The following is a 19,437-nucleotide window of genomic DNA, read 5'->3' as shown; positions in this document are numbered from 1 at the left end:
CGGTGGGTCCGTGAAATGCCTCCCCCAGTGCCCAGGCTGGATGCCAGTGCCCGTGATGGCGGTACACGCAGAGCCTGGACTGCTCACAGGCGGTGAACGACTTGCCCGCCTGGACCAGGCCAGGCCTAACCCGAGTCTGGCCCGTGGAGCTCACTCCCTGCGTTTGCGGGCAGCAGCTCCCCTCTGTCCTGCCCTGGGTGCCTTGGTCTGGAAGAAGCCCTGTGGAGCCTGGCAGGGGAGGCATGTTGCTGCAGGCCCTGCAGGGACACACGCCCGCCGCTGCCCGCCGCGCGCTCCTTGTTCATGCTGCAGCTTGGTCTCTGTGAGGCTGCTGCGCTGGGCCAGGGTTTCCCGCTCCAGGGCCCACGCCCTCCCCGTCTCGAGCTCGTCAGGGTTCTACAGCCTCCACTCCGGCCGGCAGAGGCAGGGACCCTGTCACTGATACATCAGGTGGTTTTATTTTTATCACCAGCTCTCCTTCAAGGAGGAGGAAATTGAGGCTCCGAGGTCTAAATGTGAATCGGGAGTGGGCGGCCGGCCAGGCCTTGCTGGGGCCCGAGGGTCTGAGACGTCAGGTCCCTGCCTGTGGGGCACAGCCTGGCGGGGAGCCTGGACCCGGGGTCTCTGCTGGGGGTGGGGGGCGCCCATACCGCCCGCTCCTCAGGCGCCACGCATGAGGAGACTCTAGGTGTGCAGGCTCCTGTTACGAAGGAGAGGGTGTGTGCGCTCGAGAGCATGCGCGTGCGAGCCCCTCCCAGAGAATCCGGCCCTGAGCAGCTGTCAGGAGGCCCGAGGGGCACACACAGGCAGCCGCAGAAGCAGTGCAGGCGGGAGGCCGCCTCTCGTTGGAGCTCAGCCTCCCCGCCCCCAGGCCGCGCTGTGCTCTGCCGGCCTGGCCGCCCTGCCTCAGCAGGCCGCTGGCACCCGGGTCCCCTTCCTGCATTTACCCCGGGGAGGCCCAGCCCCTGCCCTGGATGCCAGGCTGCCCGGAGCCCTGCGGTTTATCCTCAGCCTCAGTTGACCCCCATTGAGCCCTGGGTGCGGTGCTGTGGGGCTGCTATGTGACCTGTCCAGTGTCCCTGGGAAGCTGAGTCCAAGCGGAGGGCCCGCCCCGGGCCGCCCCACGGGTCCTAGTGGCTGGTCCAGCCCTTGTGCTGGGCGCTGCCATCCACGGGCTCGAGGGCCCGGGGCGACATCACTCCAGCTCCACTCACGCCTGCTGGCTCGCTGTGGGCCCAGACTGCGTAACTCAGGTGACGACAGGGGTCCACTGTCTTCTCCTGCTCCCACTAGGAATTTGGAGTGATTATTAAATCTGTAACCGTTGCAGGGAGGTTGGCAGGGAAGTAGCTACACAGAAAAAGCTTACCACAGCCTGCCGAGAGTGTGGTTCTGGCCCAGCCCCGCGTCGCCCCCGTCGAGCAGGTGGGGGCCGTGCTGTCTCCCAGGCCCCCAGCTCCTTCAGGACGCCCGCCCTCATGGGCCATGACACGTTTCCTTGGGAGCTTCTGGAAAAGATTATCCCCTTTGTTCAAATCAAAGCATCAAGTCATTCTTTCCGAAAACACCCTCCTGCACAGCAGGAGAGAGTCTCTTTGTGCTTCTCTCTGGTGTTCGGGTCTCGGCTCTGCTCCCTGGGGGTCGTCGCTGTGCTGTCGTGAAAGGGGCAGAAGATGAAAAGGAGGGAAGAAACTCCGGTCACAGTTCCCTCGTGCTGGGAAAGAGGCCACATTGGGGGTCTCAAGAGTCGTTTGATCAGCTAGTTGTTTTTTATGCCCCAAAAGGAAATATTGCAGACCCGAGCTCTTAAAAAGCCTTAAGAACGAGCCAGAATCTATTCCCTATGCTGGGGAGGAAAAACAACATCATAGCAGTCACCTTGGTGCTAAATACTTACTCCACAGTGTAGTAGATTAGGGGCATCTTTTCTTACCTTGAATAAAAAGATGAGGAACAGGGGCTTAAATACAGAAAGAAAAGAACTGGGGGCCTGTGTGCACGGTTGCCGGGGATAGCACTCATTTCCACTCTAATTCTATCCCTTAGTCACATCCTCAAACCCCAGACGAGCTGGCAGAACAGTATTTAGAGCAGAGTAGAGCTTCCACTTCCAAGCAAACCTACCCCCCATCCCGACCCCTTTGCTTTGGAAAGTGAGTGTCACTACAGCTCCTTTTAATGGAAGCGATGTCAGACACGCTTTACAGTTACAGACCTTTGAACTGTTTTCAGATTGGTTTGCATGAAATCCACCTTAAGACACTTGAGTGTCTTATGAGTTAATTATTTTACCCAACCACGAGTGAGCGTCTTGTCCCGTGTCCCACTTTGAAGAGCTATCTCTTGGAGACCCTGGGAGGGGAGCAGGGATTGGCGGGGGTGAAAGCCCCTTGGGACCCCTGAGGGCGGCCAGTCAGCGCTGGTCCCTGACACTCGGGCCGCGTGGCCTGCGGGGGGCCGGCTGCTCTGTGCCTGACTCCCGTCCTCGGGTTGGTCATCCTGAGGCCCGCGGCCTCCAGGAAAATCCTCCCGACAGGGAGATAGGATGGTAGGAGTGGAGCGCGGATGCCCGAGGTTCTGAGTAAGACAAGTGCCTTCTCCCAAACAGACCCCCACCCCCACAGGGGCCAGAATTAGCAGGAGCTTCTGAGGGAGCGACCTGCCCGCCCGCCCTGAGCATCTGCCACTGAAAACCTGATATTAAACAGCTTAATATATCTCCTTAATGACAAGGTGGCTGCCTTCTGCTGTGTGAGTGGCAGGGAGGCTCGGGACAGGAAGGCTGGTTTCTGCTCCCTCGCCCACCTGGTGCGTCTGGCAAGAAGCAAGGTCTCCCCGTGGGCTTTGCCCCTATCGGGAGGCGGAGCCTCGTCCCCGAGGCGGCCTCTGCCCCAGGGTACCACCTGGTCAGCAGCAGGGTCTTCACGGAAGTGGCGGGGTCAGGGCCCGAGGTCGAGGCGGTCACCTGGACTCCTGAGCAGACTTGCCGTGCAGTTGTGTGTGTCCTTTGGAGACGAGAAACCAGAGGAGGGAGGTGGTGATGGAGGCCGACCTGGGACCCAAGAAAGCCGGGCGGCCCGGAGCGGTTCCACCCCGGAGACACCTAGGTGGGGCCGGGCGGGCCGGGGCGCTCTGCGCCCCTGAGAGAGCCAGGCGGGGCCGGAGTGGTCCGCGTCCCCGAGAAACCTAGATGGGGCCGGGCGGTCCGCACCCCCGAGAGAGCCAGGCGGGGCCGGGGCGCTCCGCACCCCCGAGACAGCCAGACGAGGCCGGAGCGGTCCGCGCCCCCGAGAAACCTAGATGGGGCCGGGCGGTCCGCACCCCCGAGAGAGCCAGGCGGGGCCAGGGTGGTCCGCGCCCCCGAGAAACCTAGATGGGGCCGCGCGGTCCGCACCCCCAAGAGAGCCAGACGGGGCCTGGGCGCTCCGCAACCCCGAGAGAGCCAGGCGGGGCCGGAGCGCTCCGCACCCGCGAGAGAGCCAGGCGGGGCCGGGGCCGTCCGCACCCCCGAGAAAGCTAGAAGTCTTGGACGGGGCAGAGCGGTCCACGCTCCCAAAGTGGAACGGGGCTGGAGTGATCCGCACCTCAGTCCATGGGGGGCTGTGACCTACCCAGGCCCTGGTTTTGGGTCCTGGTCGCCAGAACTGCAGGACACGGACCCCCCTCCCCGTGGCCCCAGCGCCTGAAAGGAAGAGGGGGCCTCCCCAGAGGCGGTGGGGAGACAGGAGCTGCTGGGCTCTGCGGTCTGTGGCCTCCCCCCACCCTGCCACCTCACCCGGAAGGGGATCCAGTCAGACTGCCTGCCCGTGAGCCCTGACCGTGCGAGCCTGTGGGCACAGCCCTGGCAGCAGCGCCGGGCACTGGAGAGTTCTGCGGAGGCGGAGCTGTCGTTTGCTCAACAACCACAGAAGGGACTCGGGGGCCGGGGGAGGCCCGCGGGAGCCCCGTGCTGTCTGTGCCCCGGGCGAGTGGGCCCTGCAGGGGCGGCTCCCTGCCCTGGGATGCCCGTGTCCCCGCCCGACGCGCTGCAGACCCCTCTGCCTGGGCCTCAGCTTCCGGCCTGAGTTCAGGCACTCGGGGCCCTCAGCGCAGACGGGACATAGGAAGGCCATGTGACAGCTGTGTGTCCTGAGCGGTTGCACAGTGCTCTTTTTCCAGAGTTTGACCTGACGATTAGCTGCCTTCTCTCCCGCTCACCGCGTGGGAGTGCGTGGCCCCGTCCCACTCTGCACGGGCTGGCGGGGTGGGGCCGGGGGCCGTGGGGCTTTGCTCCCCCTACAGGCATCCCCCCTGAGCCATCGCACCTGCCACACTTCAGAGGGCATCAGGGGCACATCCGCTCCGTCAGCCTGGTGGGGGCGGCAGCCAGGGTGGGCCTGGGTGGGCAGAGCTTCCCCGCCAGTGTTCCTCCCAGATGTCCAGTGCAGAGGGGCCCCCTCCGCCCAGTGCAGCCCCAGCCTCCGTCTCAGGCCGGGGCCCTGTGGGCTGAAGCAGGGCCTCGGACCCAGTGCTGGGCCCTGCACTGGGCCCCTCTGTTCGCGAGCTGGACCCCCTCACTGTGTCCTTGTCTACAGGGTGGGGGACACTTCACGTCACAACCCAGGGAGTGTGCACACAGAAAGCGCTCAGCAGGGCACTCTGCTCGGAGGAAGAGCCAGTTAGATGTTGGCTTTTGTTCCTTCACAGATTTTGGTCATAAGCTGCCAATTTACTCTATTTTTAACCAAAGCAAAAGTTCTCTGTTTTCCCACAAGTTGAGGAAGGCTGAGATGCTGACGGTAACAGTGGGAATAGTCAGGGGGCTGCTCCTCTGCAGAGGGGACGGTGGTCCGGCAGCAGCTCTGGGGGGGCACCACGGTGAAGCCCTGTGGGGGCTGGGGCAGCACCTCGCAGAGACTAGATGCACCTCCCGGGGGGCACGTCCTCCCCTGGGAGCCAGGACCTTTCTTGGGGACATGGGGACGGTTTTTGCTGCCAACCCTCTGGGGCTGTGGCCCCTTCTCCTCTGTGAGCAGACACCTGACCAAGTGGCTGGAGGCCAGCACCCTTGAGCCTCACTGTGCCGGGAGGTGGTTCTGATCCTGGTAGATTCTGATTTTCAAGCCCCACAACTGGAGCCGTGTCTGACTTTGGGAGCCCAAAAGAAAGCCTCTGACTGGGTCAGACACGCAGTTCCTGACCAGGGCCTGCCATTTCCAGCTGTGTGTTTCTGCAGACGACCTGTGTCATTAAAACAAGGACAGGGGATGTCCCTGGCAGTTGAGTGGTTAGGACTCCATGCTCCCAGGGAAGGGGGTTCGATCCCTGCTTGGGGAACTAAGATCCCATCTGCCTCTCAGCCCCAAATCAAAAACGACCAGAAAACAGGGACAAGGATCAGAGCCTTGCGAGGCTGCCCCAGGATGAATCGTGCAGCCCAAGGAGGGCCCGCGAGGCTTCTGTGGAAACAGAGGCGCCTTCTCTCAGAACCTTCTGTGTCATTTCTTAAAAGTGTGGTGGTTTCAGCATGGCCAGTTCTGGAGGAGACAGACTGGATTGCACAACCTTTCCAAGGTTGCTAAACCCCGGTGCCCTTTGTGCTGCTGTGGTGTTGCCAGAGATTCTGCATTCGCTTCCTGGTGCTGCTGTAGAAAGCGATATAGGGCCAGATTCAGACTGAAATTGAAGAAAGTAGGGAAAACCACTAGACCATTCAGGTATGACCTAAATCAAATCCCTTATGATTATACAGTGGAAGTGAGAAATAGATTTAAGGGCCTAGATCTGATAGATAGAGTGCCTGATGAACTATGGGATGAGGTTCGTGACATTGTACAGGAGACAGGGTTCAAGATCATCCCCATGGAAAAGAAATGCAAAAAAGCAATATGGCTGTCTGGGGAGGCCTTACAAATAGCTGTGAAAAGAAGAGAAGCGAAAAGCAAAGGAGGAAAGGAAAGATATAAACATCTGAATGCAGAGTTCCAAAGAATAGTAAGAAGAGATAAGAAAGCCTTCTTCAGCGATCAATGCAAAGAAATAGAGGAAAAAAACAGAATGGGAAAGACTAGGGATCTCTTCAAGAAAATCAGAGATACCAAAGGAACATTTCATGCAAAGATGGGCTCGATAAGGGACAGAAATGGTATGGACCTAACAGAAGCAGAAGATATTAAGAAGAGATGGCAAGAATACACAGAAGAACTGTACAAAAAAGATCTTCATGACCCAGATAATCACGGTGGTGTGATCACTGACCTAGAGCCATACATCCTGGAATGTGAAGTCAAGTGGGCCTTAGAAAGCATCAATATGAACAAAGCTAGTGGAGGTGATGGAATTCCAGTTGAGCTATTTCAATCCTGAAAGATGATGCTGTGAAAGTGCTGCACTCAATATGCCAGCACATTTGGAAAACTCAGCAGTGGCCACAGGACTGGAAAAGGTCAGTTTTCATTCCAATCCCAAAGAAAGGCAATGCCAAAGAATGCTCAAACTACCCCACAATTGCAGTCATCTCACACGCAAGTAAAGTAATGCTCAAAATTCTCCAAGCCAGGCTTTAGCAATATGTGAACCGTGAACTTCCTGATGTTGAAGCTGGTTTTAGAAAAGGCAGAGGAACCAGAGATCAAATTGCCAACATCCGCTGGATCATGGAAAAAGCAAGAGAGTTCCAGAAAAACATCTATTTCTGCTTTATTGACTATGCCAAAGCCTTTGACTGTGTGGATCACAATCAACTATGGAAAATTCTGAAAGACATGGGAATACCAGACCACCTGATCTACCTCTTGAGAAATTTGTATGCAGGTCAGGAAGCAATAGTTAGAACTGGACATGGACCAACTGACTGGTTCCAAATAGGAAAAGGAGTTTGTCAAGGCTGTATATTGTCACCCTGGTTATTTAACTTCTATGCAGAGTACATCATGAGAAACACTGGACTGGAAGAAACACAAGCTGGAGTCAAGATTGCCGGGAGAAATATCAATAACCTCAGATATGCAGATGACACCACCCTTATGGCAGAAAGTGAAGAGGAACTCAAAAGCCTCTTGATGAAAGTGAAAGTGGAGAGTGAAAAAGTTGGCTTAAAGCTCAACATTCAGAAAACGAAGATCATGGCATCTGGTCCCATCACTTCATGGGAAATAGATGGGGAAACAGTGGAAACAGTGTCAGACTTTATTTTGGGGGGCTCCCAAATCACTGCAGATGGTGACTGCAGCCATGAAATGAAAAGACGCTTACTCCTTGGAAGGAAAGTTATCACCAACCTAGATAGCATATTGAAAAGCAGAGACATTACTTTGCCAACAAAGGTTCGTCTAGTCAAGGCTATGGTTTTTCCTGTGGTCATGTATGGATGTGAGAGTTGGACTGTGAAGAAGGCTGAGCACCGAAGAATTGATGTTTTTGAACTGTGGTGTTGGAGAAGACTCTTGAGAGTCCCTTGGACTGCAAGGAGATCCAACCAGTCCATTCTGAAGGAGATCAGCCCTGGGTGTTCTTTGGAAGGACTGATGCTAAAGCTGAAACTCCAGTACTTTGGCCACCCCATGTGAAGAGTTGACTCGTTGGAAAAGACTGTGATGCTGGGAGGGATTGGGGGCAGGAGGAGAAGGGGACGACAGAGGATGAGATGGCTGGATGGCATTGCTGACTCGATGGACGTGAGTCTGAGTGAACTCCAGGAGTTGGTGATGGACAGGGAGGCCTGGTGTGCTGCGATTCATGGGGTCGCAGGGTCGGACATGACTGAGCGACTGATCTGATCTGAACGCCACACAGCCCTAGTCTCTTATGGTTCTGGAGGTCTGAATGTGAAATGGATCTGTGGGCTTCCAGAGACTCTGGAGGGAGTTGGCTTTCTGCTGAGGGACGCTGGAGAAGGCAACAGATCCCCTCCCAGAGCCTCTGTCTTCAAAGCCGTCGGTGTTGCCTCTCCTGCCTTCAAGTCTCCCTGCACCTCCCTCTTTTAAGGACACTTTTGATGATGTTGGGTCCATGGAGATAATCTAGGATAATCTCTGCATCTCAAGATCCTTAACTAGATCACATATGCAGAGTTCCTCTTTCCATTTAAGGTAGTATATTCATAGGTTCCAGGGATTTCAATCACAGATTTCCTGGGGGAGGTCAGCATAGTAGTCAGTCTCACTTTAGTCTGAACAGCCACAATCGGGTATTATTGTGCTTTCTTCTGAGCTCAGGGAAGTCCCTCTAAAGGAAGGGGCTTGGCTGTGGTCCTCTGGAGAGGCAGGAGAGAGGGGCACGCATGCAGCCCCCAGAACACTGGCTGGGTTTCACAGGCCTGGGGTTTGAAGGTATCGGGGTGCCCTGCAGAGCCTGCTGTCTGGTGGCCTTGGGGCTTCTGAGCCAGGAGGCATGTGACATTCTAAGGCCTCCTCATTTCCACCAGCTTCTGCCTGTCTGCCCCTTCTCACCCCAGTCACCACTGCCAAGGCCCTCTTTCACTCCAGCGGCCACCTAAGCCCATGGTTTGCCTTATTCCCCAGTTGCTGACCAAGAAGTCAGCCTTAAAGCTTTTCATTTCTCTGCTGCGCAGGCCCCAGGCCAGGGTGCCAGGCTGACCTCCGAGGTAGTGTGGGGGCTCCAGGTGCTGACTGCTGTCCGTGGGGGTGGGCCCCGGGAGGCTCCTCTGGCCCCTGGTCCCGGGTCCCTTAGCAGAGGAGGACCGCACACCTGAGCTCCAGGGAACGCTGATCTCCACCCCCCACTCAGGGTGAGGCCCGGGTGCCCAGCCAGCCCCCACTCCGACAGCACGTCCTGTTCACATCTGCATGCCCCCCTTCCGAGGAAAAGGCCTGTGATGGGCCTCGCCCCACGACCCCCCTCCCACACCTGAAGGAAGGAGAGGCTGCCAGGCGACCTGGTTCAGCTGAGTTCACTCTCCCGCCCAGTGCACTGGGCTCAGTACTTTTCCAAAGCACCTGCTGCTCCCCAGCGCAACCCAGGAAGTGGCAGAAGAGTGGGCAGACAGGCGAAGAAAGAAGTCCTATTCTCCCCAGAGGGGCCGGTGCCCTGGGCCCGGCTTCCCACGGACACTCCCAGGTCGTGCCCGGCTCAGCAGCGGGGCCCTGGACACGCCAGCATCCACCACCCGCCCTCCACACACACGCACAGCCCTGAACCCTGCGATGTCCTCTCAGGCTTGGGCTGCTGGAAAGGGCATCCAACAGTGGGTAAGCAGAGCTGCCTTCCTGTGGATGGCCCAGGGACGGAGGTCACCGGAAAACCCCGAGGTGGGAGATGGGAAGGAACAAGGAACTGTTCTGGAAACTGGTCACAGAGCCTCCAGGAAGTGTCTGGTCTTCTCCCAGAGCCGCAGGCTCAGAGCCACCTGCGTTGCAGGTGACCTCACTGGGGTGAACCAAGGTCAAGGAGAGGGGACAAAGGCTAAAGCGGTGGTGGTGGTGGCGACTGAGGTCGGAGGCCCTGCTGAACCGCGCCGGGCTGCGGAGGGCAGTGCAGGCCGCTCTCAGCAGAGTTCGTGACCGCAGCCCTGGAGCGGGCTGGGGAGGGCAGTGCAGGCCGCTCTCAGCAGAGTTGGTGACCGCAGCCCTGGAGCGGGGTGGGGGGCCCCGGGGCGGGGTCTGAGGGCCCACTGCAGCCCATGTTTGTAAAGGGCTCTGTTTGGAGGGCTCTGCGCCACAGGCTGGCAGTGAGTTCTGACGTACTTTCCAACAAAAATAATTCTTAATTCCACAACAGACTGAAAAAATAAAAGGCCAGGGACGTGTGGGGTGGGGTTTGCAGGCGACTGGAAGACGCCGCCTCTCGGAGGGGGCCGTCTTGGGGTCTGCATGCTCCAGGCACACAGAGGGTCTGCAGAAAAGAAACCTGGTATAATCTGCACCACCCCGTTTCCAGTTAAACTCTGGAGAACCAGTGCTGTGTAGACAATGCTCGGCTCAACCAGGGACTTGAGTCAGCCACCACTGTCAGCCTCAGAAATGCCCAGCCCGCCAGCAGCTGCAGACACAGGGCCGTGGGCGGCTTCCAGTAAGGGAGCCGCGCTTATTTGGTTTGAACCACAGCATCTTCTGAAAAAAACTGGCTTGCCAGCATTTAAAATCAGGATATTCCACCAAGAAACGCGGACTCAGTCTCCATGAAGTCTCAGGATCTTCGCTAGTGTGGCCCTCCCTTCCGCTGGGCGCCCTGCAGCCTGCGCCCCGCGTGCCAGCCCCCTCCAGGGTCTGTGACGGAGAAAGCCGCGCCTGGGGACGAGGAGGCCTGTGCCTGGGCCACCAGCAGCTGTCCCGGGGGTGCCCTGTGCGGCTCACAAGGGGCCCGGGGCAAGGCCAGGCCGCCCCAGCCAGAGTCCTGTCCTGGCCAGTGTCCCCCTGCCGGAACTGTGGGCAGTGGTCTGTTGCCAGTCACAGGCTGGTTCCTGGAAAGGCTGATTCAGGTGACATTCAGGGAAGCGAGGAGGAAGGGGTGTGTCCTGCCAGGCGCTCTGAGAGCACAGGGAGCGAGGGGCCACCAGTGGGCTTGCGCCCTGCCGGCCTGAGCCTCACATCCTGAGGGTGGCCGTGTGGTCCCAGCACCTGCGCGCATGTGGCTGGCAGTGCTGTCGGCCGGCACGGGCGTCGGACGCTCCAGGGGCTCTGGCTGAGCCCTGCTGCCTACTGGGGAGGAAGGCCTCGGACAGGGGAGCAGGCTGGGAAGCGTCACCTGGAAAATGCGCTGCGTCTCCTGGGCTGGCGCATTCCAGCCCCACCTCGGCCTCCGCCCTGAGGGGAGGTGTGCTGTGCGCCAGGCCACAGGAGGCCCGAGTTCTCCTGGATCTGTGTTCCCAGCTCGGGGAAAGGTCGCGACCTTTGCAGATTCTTGAGTTTGAGGGCTGCGCTTCCTCCTGGGTGGTGCTTCCTGGAGAGAGGGTCCTGGTGGTGGAAGCGGGCCCGGAGCAGACCTGGATCTCATCCAGGGAGGGTGCGTGCTCCTGCTCGGCCTCAGACATGTGCTCCACATGTGAGGTCAAACACCGGCCATCACTGTGTTTGCAGGATGACTGACGTTCGCAGGGTGACGTCTGCCCTTCAACGCTGTCCTGCATGTGGTCTCCTGCACATGGCTGGGTGGGGGGCTGTCTGCTGCTCACGGGGGTGCCCAGGACATCAGAGCCATGGGCTCCTGGAGCTCCTCAGTCCTCCCGTCTCAGGGGGACGTGGGGCCCAGGCAGGGCCAGGCTCTGCTCCCCTCACCACACGCGCCCATGGAGACTGGGCGGCCGGCCCAGCGGGGCTTCCCAGGGGCCCGGGGGATGGGGGATGTGAGGGATAGGGGTGGCCATGCTCGCTGTGGTTCAGGGGAGGCTTGGGAAAGGAGCCACCTCCGAGGAAGAGGCAACAGATTGCAGTGAGAGCTCAGCCAGCAGGTCTCACACGCGCACGACACGGTGTCCGCTGTGACCCCCATGGGCCGGGCTGCAGGCCTTGTCAGCTCTCAGGGTGCTCATGTGCCCCGTGGGCTGGGCTGCAGGCCTTGTCAGCTCTCAAGGTGCTCACGTGCCCCGTGGGCCGGGCTGCAGGCCTTGTCAGCTCTCAAGGTGCTCACGTGCCCCGTGGGCCGGGCTGCAGGCCTTGTCAGCTCTCAGGGTGCTCACGTGCCCCGTGGGCCGGGCTGCAGGCCTTGTCAGGTCTCAGGGTGCTCACGTGTGCTCTGTAGGACTTTTACCCAAACGCCGAATTCCTTTGACTGAGGACTGAATTTCTGAAGACTCCTTTTATGCTGGGAGCTGCAGGCTGGTGGGGACAGGAGGCTGACTGAGCTTGGGGAGACTCCAGGAAGGTGGGACAGCGGAGCGGACACCTCGGAGCAGGGCCCTCCCCATGACTACGTTTAACACTCACTCCCAGGGTTCCTGAGAGCCTGACAATCAGCTCCTCGGAGCTGGCACGAGCCGTGCACCTTCCACTGGGAGGATTTCTCCCTGAAAACTGCTTCAGTCTTGTCCTGTTCTTTCCAGGCAAACAAGGGAGCAGGAGACGCCTCCCGACTTCTTTTACTTCTCCGACTATGAGAGGCATAATGCGGAGATCGCCGCCTTCCACCTGGACAGGTGAGTCCCCTGCGGGCGCCCCGCATCATCGTCGTCCCCCCGCAGGCGCCCCGTGTCATCGCCACCGCAGGCGTGGGCTGCTGTGAGCTGGCTGTCAGGAATCGGGGCCAGGAGACTTGGGGCATCAGCTTCTCTGACGAGACCCAAGGTCTCGAGTCCCGCAAAACGGCCCTTCCCTTGGTGGCCCTGGGTCTGGTGCAGCTCTGCAGAAGAGGATAGACTGCTTTGGGGCTCTGCGGGGCCCCTGGCTTCTGGGGAGGAGTGGAGGTTGGGGCCTGACAGGGGAGAGCAAGTCCATTCAGATCGGTGGAGCGCCCAGAGGCACGAGTGAGGACGCTGCTCCCTGTCCTTCCACCAGGATCCTGGATTTCCGCCGGGTTCCTCCCGTGGCTGGCAGGCTAGTCAACATGACCAAGGAGATCCGGGACGTCACGAGGGACAAGAAGCTGTGGAGGACCTTCTTCATCTCCCCAGGTGAGCCCTCCCCAGTGAGCCCCCTCCCCGTGTGACCTCTCTCCCAGGTGACTCCCTTCCCTGGTGACCTCCTTCCCCAGGTGACCCCTCCCCGGGTGACTTTCTTCCCCGGAGGACCCCACTCCCCAGGTGACCCTGCTCCCGGGTGACCCCCCTCCCCAGATGACCCCCTTCCTGGGTGACCCCCTCCCCGGGTGACCAGGACTGCCCCTGCGCCATGAGCAGCCTGGCTTCAGCGCTGTGTCTGCGTTGCCATAAGTCTCAGAGCTGCCAGGTGGTCTTCATCATTCCTGACTCTGCCCCTGGGCTGCGGGAGATGTTGCTGCTGCCAAAGGCTGAGGCAAACTCCCACCCTCCTGGGAAGTCTTCTCCAGGTGGTGCAGCCAGAGCGGACGTCTGTTCTCTGGACACCCCGGAAAGACCCTCACGTGGCTCAGGGCCCTGCAGCTGCCCTCTCCTCTGTGCAGTGCTGGACACGGAGAGGGGCTTCCCCTGGCCCCTGGGGGGTGGCACTGCCCCGCCCTCGGGCCCCTGCCCACTCCAGGCGCATTAGGTCCCGACTGCGTGGTGTCACCCTTCAGCGCACGCACGAAGGAGGGCCAGGCTCAGTGGGGTCGTCTGCCCACTTGCGTCAGACCTGATCCTTGGGCTCCCTTCCTCACCACCCGCTTTGGGCCAGGCGACCCCTCCTGAGACTGGACCCCGAGGAACCCCTCCTACATCCTGGGGCTTTTGTTGCTTGTATTTCGTCTTGGAACGTTTTGCGTTGTCCCAGTGATGCTGGCACAGCAGAGTGGAGTGACCCAGCTGGGCCACCAAGACCCCACAGAGCATGGCCCTGGCCCCGACCCTTCAGGGATGCCTCAGCTGTGCCAGGCACCCGCCCAGCCAGTTCACACAGACAGAATCCACTCGCCAAGTCCAAATATCCACTGGCCCAGAAGCTCCTTCCTTGTAGGTCAGCATGCTTCTCAGCCGCGTGATGAACTGGTCAGAACTGAGGCCCATGGCCCTCGTCTCATTAGGGGCCGTCTCTGTCACCCAGTGCTCGTGGCTCCTCCTCTCCGAGCCCACAGAGAGGAGAGCAGGACGGGACCCCCGAGGCGAGAGGGCTCCATCCCCTTTGAACAAGTGTCTGGCCCACGTGACGAAACCAAGGGCCTGAGCGAGAGCCTTGTTGGGAGGGTCTCTGAGGTCCTCCCGGCCACCCTGCCCGAGCCCTGCAGGCCTGTGGGGGCACGTGCCCACCTCAGTCACTTCCAGGGGACACAGGCTCACCCAGCCACCGGGGGCCTCCCGTCCCCACAACCCGGCTTTAAATGGTTTAGTTGCCACTTGGAGTCTGAGCAGTTTCGCTACACCTGGAAGCATCCTCACAGCGAAGGTGACTGGTCCATCCCCAGGGTCCCCTCCCAGCCCTGCGCCGGCCTTCTGTCTGGATGGGGCTGCTTCCGCCAGTCCCTCGCTGGGGGGAGGCGCTGGGCAGCTGTCTCTCCCGCCGCGGCGTTACCCTGAGTCGCCGGTTCTGCGGCCCGTCCTGTGTTGTCCCTTCCATTTCTGAACCGATTGATGAGCCCGAGCAGAAGGGACAAAGTAGCTTGTCTCAAGGAAGCGGAGGGACTGAAGTCCGAAATCTCAGGAAACGGACACGAGTCAAGCAGTCTCTCCACTGGATCTCCCTCCCGCTGGGGCCCAGGGGCCTCCTAGCTGTGCCGCTGCTGTGTTCCTCGAGCTCGGTGGTCTCACGGAGGTTTGTAAAGGAGCAAGGGCTCCTTTCCAGTCAGCAGACAGTCAATTGTTAGTCTAGGCGGGTGATCTGAGAGGCAGGCGTCCCACCCCGCCCTCGTACCCATCCACACCTGGACCGGGTCTCCCTCGTCGTCATCGGCGGGTGCTGACACCCGCCCTCGCGGCCCCAAGCCGCACCGTTGCTCAGCCTGGTCAGTCCCAGAGGCGGGACCCGTGGGGGTCCCGGCTCCTGGCCCCTCTCCTGGTCCTGGGCCCCCAGCTTGGCGTCTGGCCCTGCCTGGATGCGCTCCTGCTCCCTATCCTGGAGCCGCAGGCTCTGGGCTCAGCTCCGCCTGCTGCCGCTGACACCCGCCCTCTCCGCCCAGACTGTTTCTGTTCCCACCGCCTCTGCTCCGTCAGCCAGATTTCTCCCCCACAGCCTTGGGAAGCGTTTGGTTTTCTCCTAAGCAGCAGGCTAGCAGGAAGCAGCTTTGAGCGCACTGTAGAAAATGAGGTCTGTTCAGATTCGTTTGGGGCGCTTCTGCTTTGCTGGCGTTTCTGCGCCGTCGCGGGGGTAGAAGCACCAGGAAGGCTGCAGAGGCCGAACCTTGCTGGAGGTGCCGATCCACGCCGCTGCCTCCCGCTGCCTCCAGCCTCAGGGCCCTGAGTAGCCCTGCTCCGGGGTCCGTCAAAATGGGGGAGACGTGTGCAGCCTGCAGAGGCTGGGGAGCCCGGTGGGCTAAGAGGTGGGGTGGCCAGCCAGCTGGGGGCAGCGTCAGGCGGGGGCAGCTGAGTCCCCATCACCACGGGACTGAGTGGGGGCCAGCGGCCAAGCCCGCGTCTGCCGTGTGACACCTTTCTCCTGCTTTCCTGGTGACTGTCACCGCGTCTCTTATCCCGAGATCAGCCCGCATCCTGTGCAGGTCTCGGCTGCGAGGGGCGGGTGCGCGGCAGATGGGGAGAGGGCGCGTCGTGCACCGCCCCCCCCCCAGCCTCTCCTGCCCCTCCCCGCCACTCAGCCACCTTTACATCAGCTCTTCCCCACACTAGGGGGTGGCCGGGTGGTCCCTGGGCCTCTGTTACTCTGTGGTCAGTGTCCAGACTCCCGCCGGGGGCCATACAGGTTCCCAGAGCAGACAGACCCCTCCCCAGCAGCCCTGCCCCTTGTGACACCCCCCACACACCCTTGGGGAATCTGAGATGGGCAAGGACTCACCCCTCCTGCCAGCAAAGCCCCAAAACATTCAGAGGAACCAGCCTGGATTCTCCAGGACCCTCAGGCTGGCAGGCTGGGACCCCTTGATCCTCACGGAGACCAGGGCCCTCCCCAGGGAGCCTGTCCCGTTGGAGTCCTCGGGTCCTCCCCGCCATCTGGCCCGCTGCCCTGGGCATCACTGTCAAGGGGAACGGGCACTGCATCCCCAAGTCCAGCCTCTCCACACCTGTCCTCTCTGTTCCCTGGGTCAGGAATGGCACAGCCCCATGTTCAGGGACCGAGGCTTGGAGGAGTGAAGGCCCCAGCCCCACATGGGTCTACAGAGCGGAGAAGTGAGAGGCCGCAGGCTGGAGGAGCCCCACCCTGACGCCCCCGTACAGGCCTGGTTTGGGTTCCTGACAAGGAAAAGGCTGCGGGCCCAGGAAATGCCTCTCTCTTCACATGACTCCAACTAAAGCCAGCTTAGGCTTAGAGGTTACAGACAGGAATTCCAGGGCTCGGAGAGGATTTTCCTCCTGAAAACGGGCCGAGATTGAATCATGTCGACACAAGAGACCTCAGGCTGAGCCCGGTCTGCAGCAGTGGCTGCAGGATCCTGAGGTGCAGGGCGAGGGCGGGCAGGCCTTGCTGTTGGCAGGGCGGGGGCCGGTGCGGAGGGGCCACGGGCTTGGGGCTTGTTTACCCCACAAACAAAGGCAGTGATGGGGCGGGAGACCATGGTTCCACAGGTAAACACACGCACAGACACGCCTGCCGCCCAGCCCAGACGCGCTGCTCGACTCTCCTCCTGTGGGGATATGACCCACATGTCTTAAGTCTAGTGTTTGAAGTGTGCAGTTCAGTGGTTTTTAGTGCATTCTCCGTGTTGTGCAACAGTCCCCGCTGATTCCAGGATATTTGCTCACCCCGAAAGAAGCCGTCACTGTTCAGTCACCCCGCTCTCCCCTCCTCTCTGCTCTGAGAGCCGCCAGCTCCCGTCACTGTTCAAAGCCACCCCGCTCTCCCCTCCTCTCTGCTCTGAGAGCCGCCAGCTCCCGTTCAGGTCCGTCTGTTCCCAGGGTTTCATGCACAGTGTCTGGCTTTGTCCATAATGTTCATGGTTCATCCACGCGGTGCTCCACTTCATTCCTTTTGTGGCTAAATGCTGTTCCCTGTTACGGGCAAACCACGCTGACTCTGGGGATGGTCTGCTGGGAACATGTCTGTCAAAGGTCTGCGTGGACGTGTGTCTTCCCTTCTCTCGGGTGTGTGCCTGGGAGTGGGGTAGCCAGATCACCGGTTCTGTGTCCAATGCAGCAGCTGCGCCGTTCGACATTCCCACCACGGCTGCACCAGGGTGCAGCCAACGTCTCCACACCTCAACCACACTGTTTATTATCTGTTCTTGTGGGTGAGAAATCGTGGATTTGATTTGCATTTCCCCGATGACTCACGGTGCCCAGCATCTTTCCCTGAGCTTGTTGGTCATTTCTGTATTTTCTTTGGAGAAGGATGCTTGAACTCCTTTGCCCATTTACAGATTGGGTTATTTATCTTTTTATTACTGAGATGGAAGGGTTCTTGTGCGAGTACTAGGTGCTTATTCGGTCATGATTGCAAGCATGTCCCCCACGCTGCCTCACTTTGGAATGAGGGCCTTTTGCAAACCACTGAACAGAACCTCCGCAGACCCCAGACTTAGTTTGGAGGGTAATGAGGAAGAACCCAGACTCCGATCCGAGCTCTGCGTCCCGAGCTGTGTGGTCCCGTGGTCTGCGACGCAGGGCTCGGGCAGGTGGCTGAAGTCCAGGGTGAGACCGTGGGCAGGCCCCGCCCGGGAAGGGACGAGTCAGACGTGGTGCCAACACGCAGACCCCGCCCGCGGGCCCCTGCTGACCGCCCCCTCCACCCGCAGCCAACAACATCTGCTTCTACGGGGAGTGCTCGTACTACTGCTCCACGGAGCACGCCCTGTGCGGGAAGCCGGACCAGATCGAGGGCTCGCTGGCCGCCTTCCTGCCCGACCTGTCCCTGGCCAAAAGGAAGACCTGGCGGAACCCCTGGCGACGCTCGTACCACAAGCGCAAGAAGGCAGAGTGCGTTGGGGGCGCGCTGGGCCGGGGACTCTGGAATCCTGCCTCCCTGGGGTCTCGGGAGGGCTGGCTCCTGCCTGACCTGCTGCAGAGAACAAGCCCCAGGGTCTCGTCCACAGCAGATGGTGTGAGGAGCAACAGGGCTGTGCCTGAGGCCGAGACGATCAGAAAGGGCCCCTCACACGGGCTGGGCGCCGACTGCCCCCCGGGCCTCTCCACGACTGGACGAGGCTTCAGGCCCCCTCCCCCCTTGAGAGAGACGCTGAGCCTCCAGCCGTGGAGATGTCCTTGCGAGAGTGCCGTCCCGGGCTGTCCACACACGTGGCCTCCGGGTGGCGTAGTCCAGTCACCTCCTGGCCCCGCAGTCCTGCTGCTGCTGCAGCCTCGGCCCACGCAGGCCGCTATCACCTGCAGGCACACCCTGTGCTCTGCGGTGACACCTGCTCTCACTCGGTCCCCCCGGCTGCCCCGTGGGTCCGCTGTCCCGAGCCGGGCAGCCCCAGGGGTGGTTTGGGCCTCCTTGTCTTAGAGGAGCCGCCATTCTGATGCCGGGCCCCCTGCAGGTGGGAAGTGGACCCTGACTACTGCGAGGAGGTGAGGCAGACACCCCCCTACGACAGCAGCCACCGCCTCCTGGACGTCATGGACATGACCATCTTCGACTTCCTCATGGGTACGTCCAGGGCCCCCGGCCCACCCCGCGAGTGCCCCGCGCAGGCCCAGCGCCGCACTCACACTCCATGCTCCCTGCGCGGACGCCAGACGGGCAGGGAGGGCTCGCCTCCGAGCCGCACGCAGGCTCCCAGCAGGCTTGTCCCCACAGGAAACATGGACCGGCACCACTATGAGACCTTCGAGAAGTTTGGGAACGAGACGTTTATCATCCACTTGGACAACGGGAGAGGGTGAGTCCTTCCAGCCACCGCGAGGGGTCAGCTGTCCCTTGGCCCAGACACACCCGGGGGGCAGGCGCTTTGTGGGAGGGATGGCCCGGCCCCCAAAGGCCTCTTGGGGTGACGCAGGGCCCTGGCCTGGGCTCCTGTGAGCTGGGGGACGGGGCCCCAGTGCGGGCATGTATGCAGGGCTCAGGCCCCTCTGGCTGTCAGGGCTGCAAGTGCCTGGACGCCTCGGAGGATCAGCTCTGGGCACCTGGGCAGCGTGTGGGGCCCTCACTCTCAGCTGTAAAAGACACCCCTGCAGCTGCATCCGAGGCCCCTTGCCCTCGGGCCTTGTCCACCCAGCCCGGCCAGGGCCTCTCAATGGCGAGCTTCTCCTCAGTCCAGCGGCCGAGGGTCTGACGGGTTGTGCTCACCTGCCTCATCCCAGGCCCTGCGTCTGGGCTGGGGATGGCAGGAAGCAGGCCCCCGCCCAGCCCCAGGGGCGGCCTGGCAGCTCTGCCCATGTGCCCCGCCCACCCCCCAGCTCTGCCCTTCTTCCCTCAGGTTTGGGAAGCACTCTCACGACGAGCTGTCCATCCTGGTGCCTCTACAGCAGTGCTGCAGGTACGGCCCTGCCCCGCAGACGCCCCGGCCCAGCCCTCCCGCAGCCACAGGCCAGACAGCCTTCCCACCCCACCGGGGGGAGTGCCTCCCGGGACCCGGCTCCCCGTCCCCACAGCAGCCCGCCCACCATGCAAAGGAAGACGCCGAGGCCCCCGGCCCCCACGCTCCCCACATGTGACTCCCGAACCCAGCCCCTCTCTTTAACAACCGGGGAGACAGGCCGTAGGGCCCAGCCTCCTGCTCCGCATGCCCCTGGCCCAGAGACGGAGCCAAGCCACGGCTGCCTCCCGCCCCACTCCCGCCAGAAAGGACGGGGCCTGCTGGACCCCCCTGCAGGTGGGACCCTCCCCGGCACACCCGAAGCCGGCCAGCGCA

At 61.1% G+C, this 19,437-nt stretch overlaps 1 protein-coding gene across 1 annotated transcript in view; it reads left to right on the top strand.

Annotated features, from left to right (window-relative positions):
• The window catches only part of FAM20C (FAM20C golgi associated secretory pathway kinase), a 33,880-nt gene that overhangs the window by 13,565 nt on the left and 878 nt on the right, over positions 1-19,437 (top strand). Inside the window, exons 4-9 of the mRNA XM_061402449.1 lie at positions 11,978-12,070; positions 12,429-12,544; positions 17,383-17,563; positions 18,124-18,233; positions 18,384-18,465; positions 19,003-19,062. Of these exons, the coding sequence (XP_061258433.1) occupies positions 11,978-12,070; positions 12,429-12,544; positions 17,383-17,563; positions 18,124-18,233; positions 18,384-18,465; positions 19,003-19,062 (642 nt within the window). The remainder of the gene's footprint in view (positions 1-11,977; positions 12,071-12,428; positions 12,545-17,382; positions 17,564-18,123; positions 18,234-18,383; positions 18,466-19,002; positions 19,063-19,437) is intronic.

This window comes from Bos javanicus, chromosome 25 (assembly GCF_032452875.1).
Source record: "Bos javanicus breed banteng chromosome 25, ARS-OSU_banteng_1.0, whole genome shotgun sequence".
In the NCBI taxonomy this organism is placed as follows: Eukaryota; Metazoa; Chordata; class Mammalia; order Artiodactyla; family Bovidae; genus Bos; species Bos javanicus.
The sequence above is the reverse complement of the archived record's forward strand: the minus strand, read 5'-3'. Positions and strand labels throughout refer to the sequence as shown.